The sequence below is a fragment of the Diadema antillarum genome, unplaced genomic scaffold, assembly GCF_040938485.1.
Source record: "Diadema antillarum isolate AM-2024a unplaced genomic scaffold, OU_Dant_1.0 scf00000045, whole genome shotgun sequence".
In the NCBI taxonomy this organism is placed as follows: domain Eukaryota; kingdom Metazoa; phylum Echinodermata; class Echinoidea; order Diadematoida; family Diadematidae; genus Diadema; species Diadema antillarum.
Window position 1 is genome coordinate 1,568,866 of NW_027270934.1, and position 18,765 is coordinate 1,587,630.

The 18,765-nt window shown below is 36.2% G+C and overlaps 1 protein-coding gene across 1 annotated transcript; it reads left to right on the top strand.

The window, feature by feature from the left end:
* The first annotated feature begins 67 nt into the window (after positions 1-67).
* LOC139714493 (obscurin-like protein 1) lies at positions 68-18,374 on the top strand. The gene is made up of 4 exons (XM_071626197.1): positions 68-258; positions 5,100-5,199; positions 12,891-12,995; positions 15,217-18,374. Exons 2-4 carry the CDS (start codon positions 5,193-5,195, stop codon positions 15,480-15,482), a joined length of 378 nt encoding a protein of 125 aa, XP_071482298.1. The 5' UTR covers positions 68-258; positions 5,100-5,192; the 3' UTR covers positions 15,483-18,374.
* The last annotated feature ends 391 nt before the right edge of the window (positions 18,375-18,765 follow it).

The window sequence follows — 18,765 nt, forward strand, 5'->3', positions numbered from 1 at the left end:
TTCGTCGGTAGTCGCCCCAGTCTCCCATGCATACCTCTCCCTGCGATCGGATGACGGATGGGCGATTAGAGTTTGGATGGCATCTCCATTAGAGCGGTCCCTTGCTGTCCCTTTCTCGCGCTCTTTTATGCAACAGGCTCAGGGCGCGTTAAACCCGCCACACGCCGTTCAATACACGGAGATCCTCGTCTTACCCGCCGCCATCGCCAGAATTCCACGCCGTGCGCCCGGATAAACCGCTTCCAATTAGCCTAGCAGGTAATCGTTTTCATGTTGTTTGGTTTGTGTCGCTGGGTTTTTCCTCACATCTGGCTTAAGCCACTGAAGCGTTTACCGATATTCTGTTGTATGATTCTGTTTTGTGAGTGTAATTTTAGTTAAATGACCCCTAGTTGTACGGTGATATCTCGTGGTATGCCAGACGCGCAGGCTTCAGTAGACAGGTATACGTGCCTACACCGTGACTATGCCTACATGCTGGTCGTGTAACGAAGTAGTCCAGCATAGGGTTGCTATGTCAGATTTTTTTTTCGATTGGATGTTTAAGTTGTTGCTCAATCGTACTTTTTCCACTAGTACATCGTGTGGACATTTGCTACACAGACTTTTCATTTTCGTGCATCCATCGTCATCTATCGGCCTATACCTTCATAATTATTTCACTGATAGATAAATCAGTTTAATGCATAGTGTTGCGTACGTAAGAGACAATTTTTTATTCAAAGTGACAAAACAGTATATATATATATATATATATATATATATGTATATTTTATTCTCTTGTGTGTCATGTCTCTGTTCGAATCAATCAGACACAGCAGAAAAGTAAGCTGGCCTAGTTTATACAAATAAACCGACAAACAATCGACTTCAGGGATTAAATGTAGCATCTTTAATACAACTCCATTTGCAAGATCACCAAACTCATGTTAAAAGAATATCTATTAAAAACAAAAGATTTCTTTTATTCACAGCGATCTCTATAGCTTTCTTCTACCCTTTTCACACACACACACACACACACACACACACACTAAAAACACATGCACATAAATTAAATGTTATAATTATGTGTAAGAATTTGGAGGCTATACTTTTCATCATAATATATTCACGAGGTTGAAAGAGTGGTTAGATGAAGATAGAACATAATACATAGAACTTATTATGTACATTTCTGCTCATAAGAAAAAAAATGCTGACAACGATACTTCACTCGTGTGTCTGTGTGTGTGTGTGTGGGGGGGGGAAGGTTGTTTGGAGGTGGTATAGAATGATAATAGATATCAAATCTTGGGTATAAAATGCCAAGGATCTTTGACATAATAACATACCTTTGGCAATACCCAGCTTCCTCGGTAAGAGGATGGTAGTGATATCTCAAATGGTTTGCATATGACTAGTCACATTCTTTGAGTGTTAAACATTTCCGCTCTATCATGCCATGTTACAGTATCTGTTGTGTGTTCATGGCAAAATGTATTTCCGGTGTTGCTTACACCGACACTTGCTTCAGCCGCTGTACTTACTGAACAGTGAAATACTATAGTAGCTGTTGCAATGGTGACGCAGGTTGTATTGCGAGTCATTCACCTTGTCCCTGTCTCATGTCGTCAAAATATCCATGTCTTTTTCTTTATAAATATTAGCAAATGAAGGAAAATATTTGAAAATTGTCTGCAAAATGTTCATCATTAAATGAAATAACAAAATAACATTGTTGAAGGGTTCAATATATGCCAACAATTGGTTCTTATATCAGAGTTTAATGAACTTGGCTCCGTGTAGTTTTAGTCGATTGTCGAGTCTCAACTGTGAGGATCAAAGAAACTACTATCTGTGACTTTCATTTACATCATTTTGTATCATTGTACAAACTAACAACAACAATCAAGGCCAAGCAAGCCAGTGAATTTACCAGACCTTGCTACTTCCAAAATACAGAGTTTAATCCAATAGTCTTTCTGTCTGCCACGTCATTGTGAATTTGTGAATTTTCAAACGTAATGTACATTGTCACGCGACAGATGTAATTCCCATGACTGTTCTATTATCAACTGGCATTTACAGAGCCAGGCTGTTGCTGTTCATTTTCAGTATCACTTCTATACAGTAAAAATGTTTTTTTATTGTTGTCTTTTTGACTGTTCATAGGAATGTACGCAAGGGTTATCACTCGGGTTATAAATGCTTACCTCATTTTACACATTCCCACACACTTCCAGGACATCTTTAAATTGGCTAATGCTGAATGAAACCCATTCTTCAACGCGTACTGGTGATCAGAACTATGTCGATGTTTATCTTTATACAGAACAATGGATACGTTATTAGAGTGCTTCTAAGAAAATTCAGGCCGAAGTTGTATTTTAAGTTTCACTTCAAATTACTAGTATGGTGATCATTTATGATATTAAAATTTTCTCAATTTCAATATAGATTTAAAAAGTCGTGAACTCAACCACTGTAGAACAAGAAATAAATAATATGTTTATGTCCTGGAAGAAAAAACAAACTTGTAGGTGAATATGAAATATTAATATCGTATGAAAACTGCGAAATTAGTCTTTAACACTTTTTTTATAATGTTGACTCTAGCTCTCTTGATATCTTATAGGATAATGATTTAGGTCTAAATTGCAGTACTTCTGAAACGCATCCTGCTTTGAGTAATACCTTTACCCGCTTATACCTAATGGTGGCATGTATACACAAACATCTGAACACACGATTTTCCTCCTTCTGTTTCATGATTAAGGAGCTCAATATAAGTCCATTTCTCTGAATACACTCATTTTTACTTTGCTCTTTGTGACTTGCAATGCAATCATGGCGTTTTTACTTTCAAAGTACCTACTTGATTTTATTATACCATGTTATAGAAATTAATTGTGATAATCTAACTTGGTTTAAGTAATAAAAGAAAATTATATGTTTTGTTTGCCAAGAGCTTATTGTTCTCTTATATATATTTGGTCATAACTACCCAACGTGTTGTATGCACCTTGTTCCGTTATTGGCATCATCTGTTTCACTACATCGTGTAGGACTTGTAGTAGTCTCTGTTCCATCCCTGGTCTAGAATTATTTATGTGTTATTTCTCTTTTCATGTTGGACATTGCACATGTCTACACATTCGTTTTTCCTGCTGAACCAAAGGTTTCTCTCTTTTTCTTATCCCTTCTTATCACACTGATTTTTGAAAGTCCTAAAGCCTTATTTGACAAAATTAATGTTAGATATGGTAATTGTCATAGGTCGTTTAAAGTGCAAAAAAAAAAATGGCCTCTAAGTCTTGAAAAAAGAGTAGTCGTGACTGTGACTTATGATTGCAGTGATCGGACATTAAGTTATACCCCTGTGTGTGTTTGTTTGTGTCTCCGCCTATCCTATAATCAGTAATCACCTCCATGTTGCATAATGTTATCATTCCAATGTTATCTCTCTCTGCCCTGGCTCTTTCTGCGTCTCCTGTAAATTTTAAAGGGTTAATGAATGATGACATTCACTTTCACATCGATTTTAAAAGCTTTATTTCATAGTTCGATCATACAATTATGCTTTGGACTTTGGGCTAAACGCTTCACGTTGATTGATGATTCGTAATAAGTTAATAAGCCAGTTTGGGGTTCCAGTTTGCGCATGAACAGAAAAAGGTAATTTGTAGCGTATTGAGAGTCAGGTTGGTTTTTAAATTCACTGAGATAAGCATCTGTGATGCGATGATTATTCATATAATCCTTATTAATGGTGCCTGCCAGTACATCCACCTGACAGCAAGCCTGGTATTTGGCAATGTTAACAGAAAAAAAAGAAGATTGGTCATGCATTCAATACAACACAATGAAATTAATACTTCCCAAAGTGTTGATTGAAGAACCATTCTGGTCACTGTCTTGATCTACGCAGGTTCATTCTGTGTTTGAACACGAGTTCCATGAATTGATGTTTTGCAAACTGATGCATTGTATCGCTTTTAGTCGAGTGAACTGAGTAAAATGAAGGGTCATCTGTACTCTCTAAAAAAATCGAGTGAAAATATTCACTCTTAAAGGAGTGAATACAAAAAAAGAGTGAATTTAGAGTGAAATTGGAGTGAATTTTGAGTGAAAATGTTCATTTTCACTCATTTTGGATCACTCGAAGATTTTGGAGCGATCCCTGAGGTCACTCCAAAACGAGTGAAAATGTACATTTTCACTCAAAATTCATTCGAAATTCACTCGAAATTCACTCTTTTTTGTATTCACTCCTTTAAGAGTGGATATTTTCACTCGATTTTTTTAGAGAGTACCCATGTGCAGATGAGCTTTCTATAAACTGGCTTACTGGACTGTCACAATTATTGCCCAAGTCTTGAACATAGGCTAATCCGCAGGCTACCTCGCAGGCTTGTCATTGCTGTATGGCCCAGGGTCTGATGGACATGTTTATAATCTGCTGACCTACTGGCGTCACCAGTCAGGACAGGGTATAGTCGTGGAGTATCTGATTTATAGACATTGCGTGTGCTCTTAAAAGTGCATTCCTCCTTTGAAGGTCCTACAGTTTCCTTAAAAAGCTCAATTTTAAGGGATATCAGAAATGGGTTGCATAGTGCATTACACACTCACAGCCAGTCTAAGCCACAGCTAAGTTGAACCCTGGCTATAAAGTGAATTAAATGCTAGAGAGAGAGAGAGAGAGAGAGAGAGAGAGAGAGTTTGTTTGTTTGAATAACTTTCTTCAATTTAGTATTTCATATATAAATCAAAACTCTTTTCAGTACTATCTCAGAAAAAAAATCAATATACAGATTACAATGTACATGATTCCAAGCAAGAAAATAAATGTGTACATTAATTCCATTATGTATATGGTATTATCAGATTTGCAGATTGTGTGTGTGTGTTATGTGTACGTTTGTTACCTTGAAGTAAATTGCATCAAAGTGCGTGTGTGTGTGTAGAGAGAGAGAGAGAGAGAAAGAAATTAAGAAATGCAATGTATTATATTGAAGAGTGTATACATGTAGTAATGTTACGTATACATTCCAGAATGCCAAATTTTGTGCTGACAATTATGTCTAGCTTTTTCTCATATCGTTTTCCAATGACAGCTCTTCCTCTGAACCTGCCGAAGCAACAGATTATCTCAGCCAATCCTAGACGAGGACATTTCTGGATTACATCAAATATACAGGAATAAAAGCATGTCAGGTAAGTGCTTTATCAAATATCCATTGAAAAAAAAAGTAAAATGTAGTCAGCTAAAATCATTGGATTACGTTCATCCTAAACCTGTCTGTAAGAGGCAGAAAAGAAAATAAGAAGAAGGGAAGAAAGAACAAGACTGTCCGTACGTGGCTGAAATACAAGAAATATACACAAAGGAGGATGTTTGTAAGATGTAATCATTCTGCCAGTTAACCTTTCTTTAAAAAAAAACACCCCACACAGTTGGATAATGTGTGTTTATCCCATTGTCAGTAAAAAGTCACGTGGTCAAGCGATCATAATCAACCTTGACGTAATCGTTCCATGTTATGATATACTGCTGCCTGCAGGCAAATGTTGTTTTGCATTTTACCTCACTTCAGATATCTTGAACCATTTTATTCCACTCGCTCGTTGCTCATTTTATATTCATTCAATTCACTACATAATGCAAGTAAATGCTGTTCTGATCACATGTCCACATTGGATGTCGATTCATTTTGATTTACCAAAAAAAAAAAAACAACCCTATAACTTGCATAATGTTCACTTTATTATGAGAAAGCCTCTCCACCTGCAAAACAGAAAGACAAAAATGTTCACGTGATACTGCTATGGGCGTACTTGGTATCATAAGTGTTTGACCGAAAACGTCTACTTCTCAGCCCAAACAGAGTGTCTCCATGGCTGAAGAAGATGAATTTTCATTATTAATTTGTCTTTTAAACCGAAGAGAGTGTCATGAATAGTTATCAATCAACTCCGCAGTTGGAATGGCAGTATTCCTCAGAAAAAAGAAAGTTGTTAAACAAAGCACATTCCAAACATTTGGCGCCTTCAAATCACGTGGGCATGCATGGCATTGTGCACATAAACCATTATTCTATAAAGTCTGTTATTCCAAAGTAAGCCTGTGTATCAATCTAAAACTTCATGATGCCTTCCGATGCCAAAGTCCTTATCAAATTGTCATTTTGACTGCTTATCACCCCATTCCCATTACGTTATGCCATTTACCGCTCATCAAGGATATCTACAAACTGACATTTGATATATCATCATTATCACCTATGCAGACACAAACAGTGCATTTACCTCTTCCCTATACTTTGATCAAACATCATTCCTCTTTAATCTCATGCTCATTCTCATTTATCTTTTCTACAGCGACGTGATATCTCCTCATGTCAAAAACTTCTATTTTTGTTCACGCTATTGCTATTACTTCTCTTTTAAATCTTGGCGTTCACACTATCACACCAGTCTCGTTCGCTCATCAAGGTATCTACAAGCTGTCATTGATATGCCTCACCTGTGTGCAGACACAAACAGTGCATTTACCTCTTCTCTCCTTTGATAAAATACTGAACATCTCTTTGCCGTTCTTTTATCTGACGTTCATTGTCATTAAGGTTATCTCTTCTACAGTCACGTGATATCTTCTCATTTCAAAAATGTCTTATGCTACTTTTTTCTTCTTAGTCTCGACGTTCACACTATCACACCAGTCTCTTTAATCATACATTGACATTCTCTGCTCTTAATCAAACATTATCTCTATGTAACTGCACATTTTTTGTTTTTAACTTTTGCTCCCTTCTTTCTGCGTCCCACGATGTACAGTACTTCTCACGGTCTCACCTTTTCTGCACTCCTGTTTTACGATAAAAGGAATAGAAGCATGGGTGAAACGCTACCAGAGAATATTTAGAGTACTCTGCTCTTAGGTTTATTTGAACACACTATTCAATTGGACTATTCCTTTGCGTTGCAAAAGAGTATTCTATTAATATAATATGATGTTAAGCTGTCCAGATCATCCCCCGAATGTAAGTTCTCCTCCAATAACACTCTCAATAATAATCTCATCAACACGATAGGAAATAATAATAATTGTTAATATTTTTAGAGCGCTGCCTTTTGCTCTGGATCAAGCGCTATTACTATTATTATTGTTGTTATTATTATCATAATTGTTATTATTACTATTATAATTATTATTACTATTATAATTACTATTACTATTATTATTACTACTACTACTACTACTACTACTACTACTACTACTACTACTACTACTACTACCACTACAGATAGAGCGTGAGTTTTGTCATTATTCACAGAAGAAATGAAAAATAACAGCATCTTGACTGAACAGATTGTACATAGACTTCAAACACGTTTTACGACAAAGATGGAAGAAACGAAAAAAAGTTCTAACTACCAATCCTACTCACTCACACTATCGTTTAACCATTTCAGTCAAAGCTATTTTTGCTTCGAGGGAAAAGTAAACTGGTAAACGAACACAATAGTGAAAAAGGATTCGTATATGACATATCTATACTATCTTACATATCTATATACCTTATATGTATCATATGCTGTATCTTACAAATGTTTCGAAAGGTCTTGCACAAGGCTCGACGCCTTGCCAACAATTCATCGACAAGATAAAGGGGAACGTCAATCACGGCTGGATCGCAGGCCTGCCTTTCATACTTCTTTCGCTGTGGTGCCGTTTAATTGATAACCTATACACATGTGTGCCAACTCATGTGCAGACACTCAAAAGTTACAGCGCCTTACCTGTCTTATTTCATAGTAGATGATACCCCAGGGACAAATAGGAGAATCAAGGTTGCCGCAATGACGTTATTCTATAAAGTCCTAGAAACAAGGTTACCTTTTTATCATGGTGTTCTAGTTTTTATAAGACAAAACTGAATAGTCGCAAGCAAAGATGGAAACAGAAAATAAAATCTAATTCTGTTTGTAATATAACACACATAAACTTTGACGTGTATATCAATAATAATAATGATAATAATGATGATGATAATAATGATAATAATAACAATACAATAATAATAATAATAATAATTATTATTATTATTATTATTATTATCATTATTATTATATAACAATAATGATATATAATTATATGTTTACGTACACACACACACACACACACACACACACATAGAGAGAGAGAGAGTATTTGTAGGTGAAATAATGGACAACGAATTTACTTTTCATTAAATCGCAAGCAGAAATCCGGTATATATTGCGAGCATATTCATGCAGAAAAGTCTTCTTACACGTGAAAAATATCAGGGTCATATTTCGTCTGTTAAACAAGTTAAATAAGTTATGCATCTGACGTCGCAGTCACGTGCAGTGCTTACAGGGTGCCATCATTGCTACATTAAATGGGACCTCCGCATGATTTTTAGACTTTTACATTTGAACAACTATAAATTAGTTACTGTGTACATTGAGATTGGGATGAGGAATAAGAATGTTTTCAAATTTTATAACAAATTGCAATGAACAAGAATGATGACATGGCAGCCTCACCATAAGAATGTATGAGTTGAGGCTCAAAGGAGCAGAAAAAAAGAAGAAGGCATGCATAGATTCTACATAGGTGAACTTGTTAAGCAAGCTGTATCGTAATAGAAATGCACTGCTACATCTCTGAAATATGTGAGGTTTCTATGTTATCATCATTGTTCAGTGTAATTTGTGTGAGATTTTTCAAAGTATTGGTTTCTCTGCTCAAGGAACACAATAAATTCAACAAGTATAGTATACACAGAGCTGTCGATTTATGTTACGAAGATATGAAATTATAAAAATCGTTCCGAATTCTCCTTCAATAACGTCCATGCAGTAATTGTCTTCATAATGTTTGTCCTTGTTAGATTCTGCAGTTATATGAATTTCTGTAATTCTCCCTGATTTACGTTCAAATGGTCTTCTCTTTTCTAAATTAATTTTCATTTCAAATAGTCAGATTTAGTCCCATACAAATTATTTGATAGTCTTTTGTCATTCCGCAGCAGTTGATCTCATCCGCTATTTGATACTGTACTGTAGTCGGGTCGGGTCACCTGTCCGTGGCCTTACAAACATGACAGTTGATAAAGCTAAAGTAGCATTACAGAGCCTGTTGCTGCAGCCGAGCCAATCAATTACAGGACGCGTTCATGTATACCCGTACGATAGGCCAAGTTGTAAAATACCATTACATGACACTTGATATTGAGCCGTATCATTATGCTCCTAGCTTTTCAACGCGTGCCTTCTTGAACTCACAAAATGGCAACAAGGCGTTAAGCTGTTATGACAATGATGGAATAGAACTACGTGACAAGGTGATGAGAAGAGGGTAAAAAGGGGGAGACGATTTTGAAGATCGGGTAGGGAGTCTAGAAACACGTATATTCTCTTTAAAAGTGAAAATTTTCTGAGCCAACTCTAGGTACACGGTAATCTAACAAACCGAACATCGAAAGTTTCTTTCAAACCGGACAGAAAGTTAGAATATAATAAAAGTGTTAATTTTGATAATATTTTCAGCATAGAGTATAATCGGTTGCAAAGACATATGCAAAAATAAAACAACGAGCTGAAGGCGTCGCCTCAAAACTTTGTATTTGGTTCGTACATTGAAGTTTAATTCCTTTCTTCGTTGTTGCTGTTTTTTTTTGCAATCTATAATCCACGTAATATATAGTGTAATATCTTACAGTGCTTCACTTTACATTAGTGATGTTAGTTATCAGTGTTGTATTGTGTCAACGTTATCGATTTGTGGCGAGCAACACTACTCCTACTTTTACAATTCATATCTACACATAAATTAAAAGAAAATTCCATTCTTATGGATTGTATAAATGTTGTTCAATGTGAAAACAGGAAAAGTAAAGAAGCGAATCCGTGAAAAGTTAGGACAAATATCGGACACATAAGTAAAGTTGAGAATAGCGAGAGTTTAGAGAGTAATATTAAGACTATACTGCCAACTCTGTGGAATGTAAAAAAAAAAAAAAATCTAATATTCTGTCCGTCAGTGATTTACCTCATTTTTCGTAATTTTCAAATGAAACAAAACTCTCTCCCCTTATATCCACACTTCATTTTAGCCTTAAATCCTAGCTCACACATCCCTGCTCAGACTTTCAATATATTCCCTTCTCAAAGAAAATACGTCACACTTTAGAATGATAATGAACATTAAAGTCATTTAAACTTCTATTAATTTAGTGATTTAACTCATATAGGAAATCCTATATTTTTCAAAGAATTTCTTTTGACTGGACTTATCTTGACCGAGTAAATTAGCACGTTATTAACGTAATTCATGAATAGCAATTCGGATAAAATTAACCATTTTTCCATAAAATCAATTATTTTTCGTGTTGAAAATATCAAGAACCACCCATGAGTATTTTGAGTACTTCTGAGTCATCGCTCGATTCAAAACAAATAGATAGAGCAAGTAGAACAAGTTGATAGTTACAATTGACATTGAGGGATTACTAAAATAAAATCGTGGCTTGTAAACTGTGGACCTCTCAGGAAAGAATAAGAGTTATACAGAACAAATACAAAGCGTAGGTAACGAACATAATAAACAAAACAAAATTAAGAACTACGAACGAAATTACACAGACATAGTATGTCCTATAGACTACCTATCAAGACTCTGTGTGTGTGTGTGTGTGTATGTGTGTGTGTGTGTGTGTGTATGTGTGTGTGTTTGTGTGTGTGAGAGAGAGAGAGAAAGAGAGAGAGAGAGAGAGAGAGAGAGAGAGAGAGAGCTGTGAGTCTGTGATTTGCTGACTCACCCAAAAGGAAAGACATTTATCAAGACTTGATTTTATAACTACCTACTTTCCAAAATTCACCATCTTAGAATATTTCAAGATTTGAGACCCTTGGCCTTTCTATTAAACATAATGCCACTAAGGAATTTTGAATTGATATATTCGTGTAAGATAAGTAGCATTAACTACAAGCTGGACTGCATTTACCATCGAAATTCTTCACAATTTGTCCTAGTGGTGGCATTTAGAAGTTGCTCATTTTTTAAATTTTAAATAGAAAAACACTTTTGCTTAAGGTTTTGAAAATAAAGTGGCCATAAAATAATAGCTTTTTTACCTATAATAAAAAAAAAATCAACAAGATCGAGTAGAAAGTCTTTCAATTCTATGTTTTTTTTTAACTCAGCATATAAAACGCAAACATTGCCGGTACTTGTTATCTGTGCCAACAGATGTAGTACAGCTCGATAAATGATGGCCCGTTACCTTATCCTAATGGTTACAGTTCGTAATTCTGAAGGTTCGTTAATCCGAAAATGACCAAAGGTTCCTTATTTCGAAGGTTTGTTAATCCGAAAACGAGATAAGGTTCGTTATTCCGAAAAAGAAATGAGGTTCGTAATTCCAAAGGTTCGTCAGTCGCACCTTCTCTTCGTTTTCCTATAACGAACCTTACTTCATTTTCGGATTAACTAACTTTCGGAATAACGAACCTCATTTCATTTTCGAATAAATGAACCTTTATTATAACGAACCTCATTTCATTTTGGGATTAGCGAATCTTAGAATAACGAATCTCATTTCATATCTTTGAATTCACGAACCTTCAAAATAACGCCACAAACACAATGCTCATTGTTGGACTAACGAACCCTTATTTCATTGTCGGATTACAACGAACATCCATATATACGGAATTTGTGTATTTCGGAATAATGAACCTTCGAAAAAACAAATATATTTCATTTTCGGATTAACGAATATTTGGAATAACGAACATCACCGAGCTTAATAGTGACTGAACAGAAGTAAGCGCAATAGGTATAACATTTCATTATGTGAGGTAGACTATCTATATCTTTATCGAGTACAATGTGTATTTCACCCCCTTTCGTTATGATGTTTGATGCTTGTAAATATTGTCTTATAGGGATATGTGATTACAATATTTAATTTGTCTGTTGGATGGTCCAAGGCAAGATGACAGAATTGATTTAACGACAATACCTATGAACGGGACCAACCCACTACAAGCACAAAGCCCATATGGTCTCCTTTCAGGCTTACGGTTTCCGTTGTCACTCTTATAGTAGATTTTAAACTGCAGCATCAAGATTATTTTACGACAGAAGAGAACTGTACCTGCAAATCAATCGCAGGATATTACTGAAGTATTGATAATTTCAAAGCACAAAAGTAGACTTTCTCTTTCCTCTGTGCAACAAAAGCTACATCGTTTTGATAACTATTCATAAGCTTGAAAACAACTTTGCATTCGAAACGGCAGGAGTGACTGCATTGTGCAGCTGATTAATTCAATTCCAAGGGCCAAGCACAATAGCATTAAATGAAAACATAATTAGGGTCCAATTCAGCGATTTAAGGGAGATTTTTTTTTGTTCTACCTAAATCTTATTTTGATTTTACACCAATTTTATTTGATGAAAGGCTCCTCCTGAGCCACATCAATAGTGGAAAGAGTGAAGTTTTTTCCCCAATCTATAGGTTTTATCTTTAATTTCTTACTTTCTTAATTGTGGTCAATCGAGACAAGAAGTATATTGAACTGAACGTTTCTAATGTTTTCCCATGCATACACCATTTTATTTCTGCCATTGGCTATCGGAATGCAATTTCATGTCATTGCAATCCAAAGCATTATCACATATTGGTCATGCATTTACATCCATGCAACATTTCCATTTTCTCTTTCTCCTCCCACTCCCCTCTCTCTCTCCATCCCATCCCATTTTCCATCAATCGTATACGTCCATCCCATATGTCTGTTCGGATGTTCCGTTTCCGCGTGTCTGTCTGTGTGTTCGTTTTGTCTGTCCGTTTCGGTTGTCTTCCCGCCAGCTGGAAACAAACCTAGCTACAAGGGGCCCAAGATCGAGGTCCGACAGCAAGACGAAGGCAAGAGGGTCAATCTTTTTTGTCGACTTACAGAAGAACCCGACTCAGGTAAGTATAGACATGAGAAGAAGAGTTTCAAGTGGAAGAAGAAAGTGCAGTTCGTTTTATTACAACCATCATTTAATGCCTACATAATTAACCATTTGCAGATGAAACAAAAACCCAGCTTTAGTGCTTCAAAATAGTTCCAAAATGTGTGTTACGGATAGAAACGGCCAATGTACAAATTTGAATCAGCATAATCAATGTTAAGTACTGCTGAATAAACAAAATGTAAACAATAGTTATAATAAAATTGTCTCTCTATAGAAAAAACCGTGCAGCTTTGCTTACAGAGAAAAATAGTGATATCTCCTTATATTTTAGGTTTTCTTGCAATTTTTTTTTTATATTTGAAGTTGTTTTGTGATACAACTGACCAATGCATATGCTTCAAATGTGATAACTCGAACATTTCTTAAATCACTGCTCCCAATGGTAAACGATACCTTTAAGTTAGAGTTTGAAGTGAGGCACTGTGAGGGAGCTAGTGACCAAACCCGATCGATCAAAGCGACGGTGCTGGTAGTGGTGATGGTGTGTGCGGGGGGGGGGGGGGGGGGGGGGGCGATGAAGTGGAAGGGGAGTGTGTACCCCCGCCCCCTTCCCTTATTCAACCGGAGGGAGCTTTGACAATTTTACATTTAGATGGTGCACTCTGGTGCGTAATTCGGTAAAGATTTCAACAAATAATAATAATAATAATGATAATAATAATAATAATAATAATAATAATAATAATAATAATAAGGTCTTATTTACCCAGGGTAACCTCTTCAGTATTACCACTGCTCTACCAGAGGGCCCCGCCATTATTACTACCATAGCCTTGCCAGGTACCCATTTATACACCTGGGTGGAGAGGGACATGGTGGGTAAAAGCATCTTGTACAAGGACGTAAACACTGGGCGGGACTCGAACTCGGGTCCTCCGATCGGTAGTCGGGAGTTTCATCCACTATGCCACAGCGCCCCCATGTACATGGATAGACCTTGCCCGTTGGAAAATCTTGGAAGTTTGAAAGTTCGGATTATCAGGGATGGGGGGGGGGGCATTTCTTGTGTTACTCCTATTTTTTGAAGTTCAACGTGAGAATGCCTTCATCAGAGTGAGACAGTTAAAGGGGATGGCTAGTAACTGATCAGTGGGAATCAGTGGGAATGCTAGGGGATGATTGTTCCAATCCGTGTGGGATTCAAAGAGTACATTATATATCTATTGTGTGAAAATTATTTGCTTCAGAATGGTCTCATACACATATTCAAGTAATGTGCAGTTTAATGTTTCCAGATTAGCATGCCTGTACAGTGATGGGACATTAAACTGTGCATTACTAGAATATGAGATTGTTCTGAAGCAAATAATTTTCACACAACAATAACTATATAATGTACTCTTACATGAATCCCACAAGAATTGGAACAATCATCCCCCAGCATTCCCACTGATTCCCACTGATAAGTTACTAGCCATCCCCTTTAAGGTTTGGTGAACTGAGTGAGAGTTGGAAGCCCTGATCAAGATGTTCAAGATTTTCAGTCAGTTCGTAACAGGTTGCAGTCCTCAAAGACATTTTACAGCCTTCTACATTGATTCACTTTACAAGGACAAATATTCATAAAATTGCCCCTGCAATTATAGGGATAGCGGTTACATAACGATTACTTTTTGGACATTTGATATTAGCATCTTAATGTTTAAGGTTATGTTAACTTCATAATTCAATCCACATCGATTTGTAATCCTAAACTTCAGATCACGGCTTCGAATTGATTATCGAGATGTCTATGATGGTTGCTTTCTACACACAGAGGCCTCGTAAATGAGGCCAACCGTATATTGTTGTATTGGATACTACCAGTGATTTGTTCTTTATTCCGAAGATTCGTCAATCTGAAATATGGTTGCTGATTCCAAAGGTTCGTGACTGCGCACTTTTTTATGATTTTTAGAATGAAAGGAATTTATTTGAGCCTTCGGAATTATATACTTTGTTTAAATTAAATTTTCGGACAAACGAATCATCGAATAACGCAAGAAAGGATCGGATTGACGAACCCTATTTCTTTTTCTAAGTACAAACATCTAGGTAAACGTAATTTGTTTTTTCCCAATAGCAAACATTTGAAATAACATGCCTTATTTCACTTTCGAATTAACAAACCTTTTTGATGAAGAACGTCAACCATCACAGTTTGAGACTCTTTTCTGCATTTCCTCCATCTGCAGTACATTGGATACTTGACGATGAGGACATTGTTGATGGTGGGCGTTTCAAAGTGTGGACCGACAAGTGCGACTGCCACTGCCAGATCCTGGTGACGCGGCCGGATGACGAGGGTCTGTACGTATTCAAGGCCAGAAATAAGAGGGGCGAATGCTGCACAACTTTCAGCCTACACATCATCCCATCAGTCAAACCATTGTCAGACGTCGACGTCAAAGAGCTGCTTTGGCAGAATACCCAACAGAACGAAGACCTGTTCGGTAAATAGGAAACGAGGGGGGACTTGCTGTCTCCGTACAGCCCCACCTCGTGGTCGGTAGTTCGTTGAGGTCTTCCGCCAACTCGCTCTTCTAAGTCAACAGGTCACGATGGTGTTCAGAAAGTAGATATGCTCACCAGCTGTTTGTGTCTATTGTGTAGTACACATAATATGTTTGACGTTGAAAACACTTAGTTTCGATTTGTGTTGGTTGCTAATTTAAATTCCCTCAACGTAGTATTAAACAACGAAGAGCACTGCTTTTGATTGACTTTATTTACTGGCGTAAAAAAGACAATTCTCGCAAGGGACCTAAAAGAAGTGTCACGAACCGAAATAGAACTACGTATAAGAGACAAGGGGTTAATATAGATTGTGATTAATAACAATATTGGGAATTACTTTATGCGTGATAGAGGCGATATACGTTTGGAAGGCGTAATGATATTCATGTGGTTCTCCAATCAAAGGAACATTGATGATTGTTCAAAACGAAAAACAAAGGAAGATTATGTAGGGAAAATTAATTATTCTTTAGGAATTAGCATTGTTTTGTGATTTGTTGGATTTTTTTTTTCAAAGCAAATTTGCTCTCATCAAGAGCGTTGTTCATCTCCTTAAAAAAAGATCGGTTGGTGTACATGTCGTAATTAGGTCTTTGTTCAACTTATCAATAATATCTATACTTAAATCCTATCGCGCAGTATTTATCATCCAATTTCCAATATCTCACCCAGCTTCATTTTGATGTTAAGCAAATCATTAAGTTATGTGGAATATACACTCCGTTCATCTATACATTTTGTACATATAATATCTGGGGAAAATGTCTTCAAAATACATGTGAAAAGCTTTCAGTCACTGAATAGTTCTAACCGGTGAGTAGGTTCAGGTTCGATCTTACTATCATAAAAAGATGATGTTTGAATGAACAGACTCCGGTAGACAAAATGTACTAAAATTGTGTCCTTATACATATCGGTTCATTTTAACAGGTTACAAATAGTAGTTGATACAGTACCGATGTTAAAGCAGGGAAACAGATGAATTGCGTGAAGATTTAAGCAATAGTTTCTTTTTGTTTACTTGTATTTTGCTGTGGCATGTATGTACAATTCAATTTTTAACTGTAAACGAATGGTCACTGGAAAACAATTGAGCGACATTATACCAAAGCGGGTTTACAAATCAAATTTTATTTTAACAATTTGTGATGTATCCATTCAATACATAAATCTCATTGTCAAGATCTATGACATAATTAACTAGAATATTAGTAAGTGTTGACAGCATCATTATTTCTATCGATGAAGAAGAGTTGATTTGCACAGATGTTTCTTTACTTTCTTAGATTCTGTTCTTACATAGATTCATGTTTTAAAACGACACTCAGAGTCTTCTAGGAAAGTACAATGGCGGCCTTATAAACTTTGTGCCTTAATAATGTTACGTTTGAGTGCGTATGCGGCAAGGAAAACTTGTCAATATAAAAGATTCATCTAATAACACAAAATGTTTGCATTTCATTTGACTTTGTCATGAACCCGTCCATTGATTTGACTTCTAGACGTAAACTGTAAATTATGACAGCATTTATCATGATGTGTAAAGTGTCAAAATATGAAAAAGACATGACTTTATAGTCACTTTAATGCACCGGAGAATTAACGAAAGAAAATGAGTGTAGCTTTGATTATACATAGAGCGCTCGACAGTTGATCAATATCTTGTACATTTTACTATATGATTGTTGATTATCTTAAAGTGGACAATATCGTTTTGTACATCATAAAGTGACAATGTCACTTTCACCATTTTAGGGAGTGGATTTCCAAGATTTTCATGTAAAGCATGTAAAGAAGCAAAGTTATCAAAATTTTGGAATGCAAACAAATCTGATGTCTTACCCATGTCGTTGTCCACGATACATCTTTACATAGCCATAATAACCACCATTATTAAAATGGACGATTCATGCTCCCAACAATTTGATACGGAATCATAATATATAGCGATGAAAATGACGCGGCAGTAGCCTATTCTAGTAGTAAACTAGTGGTGATAGTTATTGACCTAAAAAATAGCTTCACTGTGATATCATTTGAGGCCTTACGCCATAACATGTTCGTATCAAGAAGTCTTTTTATTTCATTAATATCAGTGTACATGTCACCATCTCGTCTGGCACTAGGCTGAAATTGATGTTGGAAAGATATGGTGCATTTACTTCCGGGTCATGACTCTATATGAAGTGGTCATGGCGAATACTGAACATTTCAGATTGGAGCATCACAACTCTTGTGTGAAGACGACTACCTATGCACATTCATACAGTGTAGTGACTTACTGATTATAAACAACAATTGACACTACTTATTTCTATTAATTTGTTGTGAAGAAAAGGCTGTAGGAAAGGGTGAATATACCGATCGAGATGGAGATAAAGGATGTGGATTTTAGAGTTGATGGGCGCCTAGTTACCGACGATGGTGATTCTATCACATTGTAAACATTGGAACTAAGGGTATACTGGTTCTGTATCGCTGCAGATTTTGCTAACATGAATGTATCACTTTTCTTTGGTTACAAATCAAAACTTCCCCTCAGAGTGGTATGAGATCGAAAACGGTTGGATGCGTGTCTGATATGCGAAGGCTTAATCAAGTTATGTGTAACTGTACAAAAAAGAAAGAAAGAAAAGAAAAGCGACTGCCAAATAAGAGATTTAGTTCCAAAGATATCTTCCTAGATGTTTTTTGAAAACAAAATAACTCTAACACCGGTTGAATATTTTGTGTTTTTTATAAGGGTGTCAATGGCTGAAGGACATATATTTGGGTCATTTTGACGGAAAATCCTGGTCTGTTCTGTACACCTGTGGCAGCATTAAAGCAGGATGGAATAAACCGAACTGGCTTTTCCTTGAATGTTTTTTGCTGGGGTGAAAGATTGATTTTGAATGTTTACGTCATTTGTGAGGTGATTGGCTTGACTACAAGTGACTGTGCACACACACACACACACACACACACAAATATTACGATGATATACATGTCCACAAGTGTGTGTGTGTGTGGTGCGTGTGGATGTGGGTGTGGATGTGTGTGGCTGCATGTATAGTTTTGAATGCACTTCTACTTACATGCACTACAGTCATATAATAGATAATGTTTAAACTCAATGTCATAGATATTTTTAGCGAAACAATCAAAACATAAAAAGAACTGCAGCATAAATCTCGACAATGTTATGTTTTAACCAGGTGGTTCTTCAAGTATAATCTCGATTCATT

What these genes read in the sequence shown, in the direction of transcription:
- LOC139714493 (XM_071626197.1), top strand. An exon ending in TACAGAAGAACCCGACTCAG is followed by an intron (nt 12,996 to 15,216) that starts GTAAGTATAGAC and finishes CTCCATCTGCAG; the next exon opens with TACATTGGATACTTGACGAT.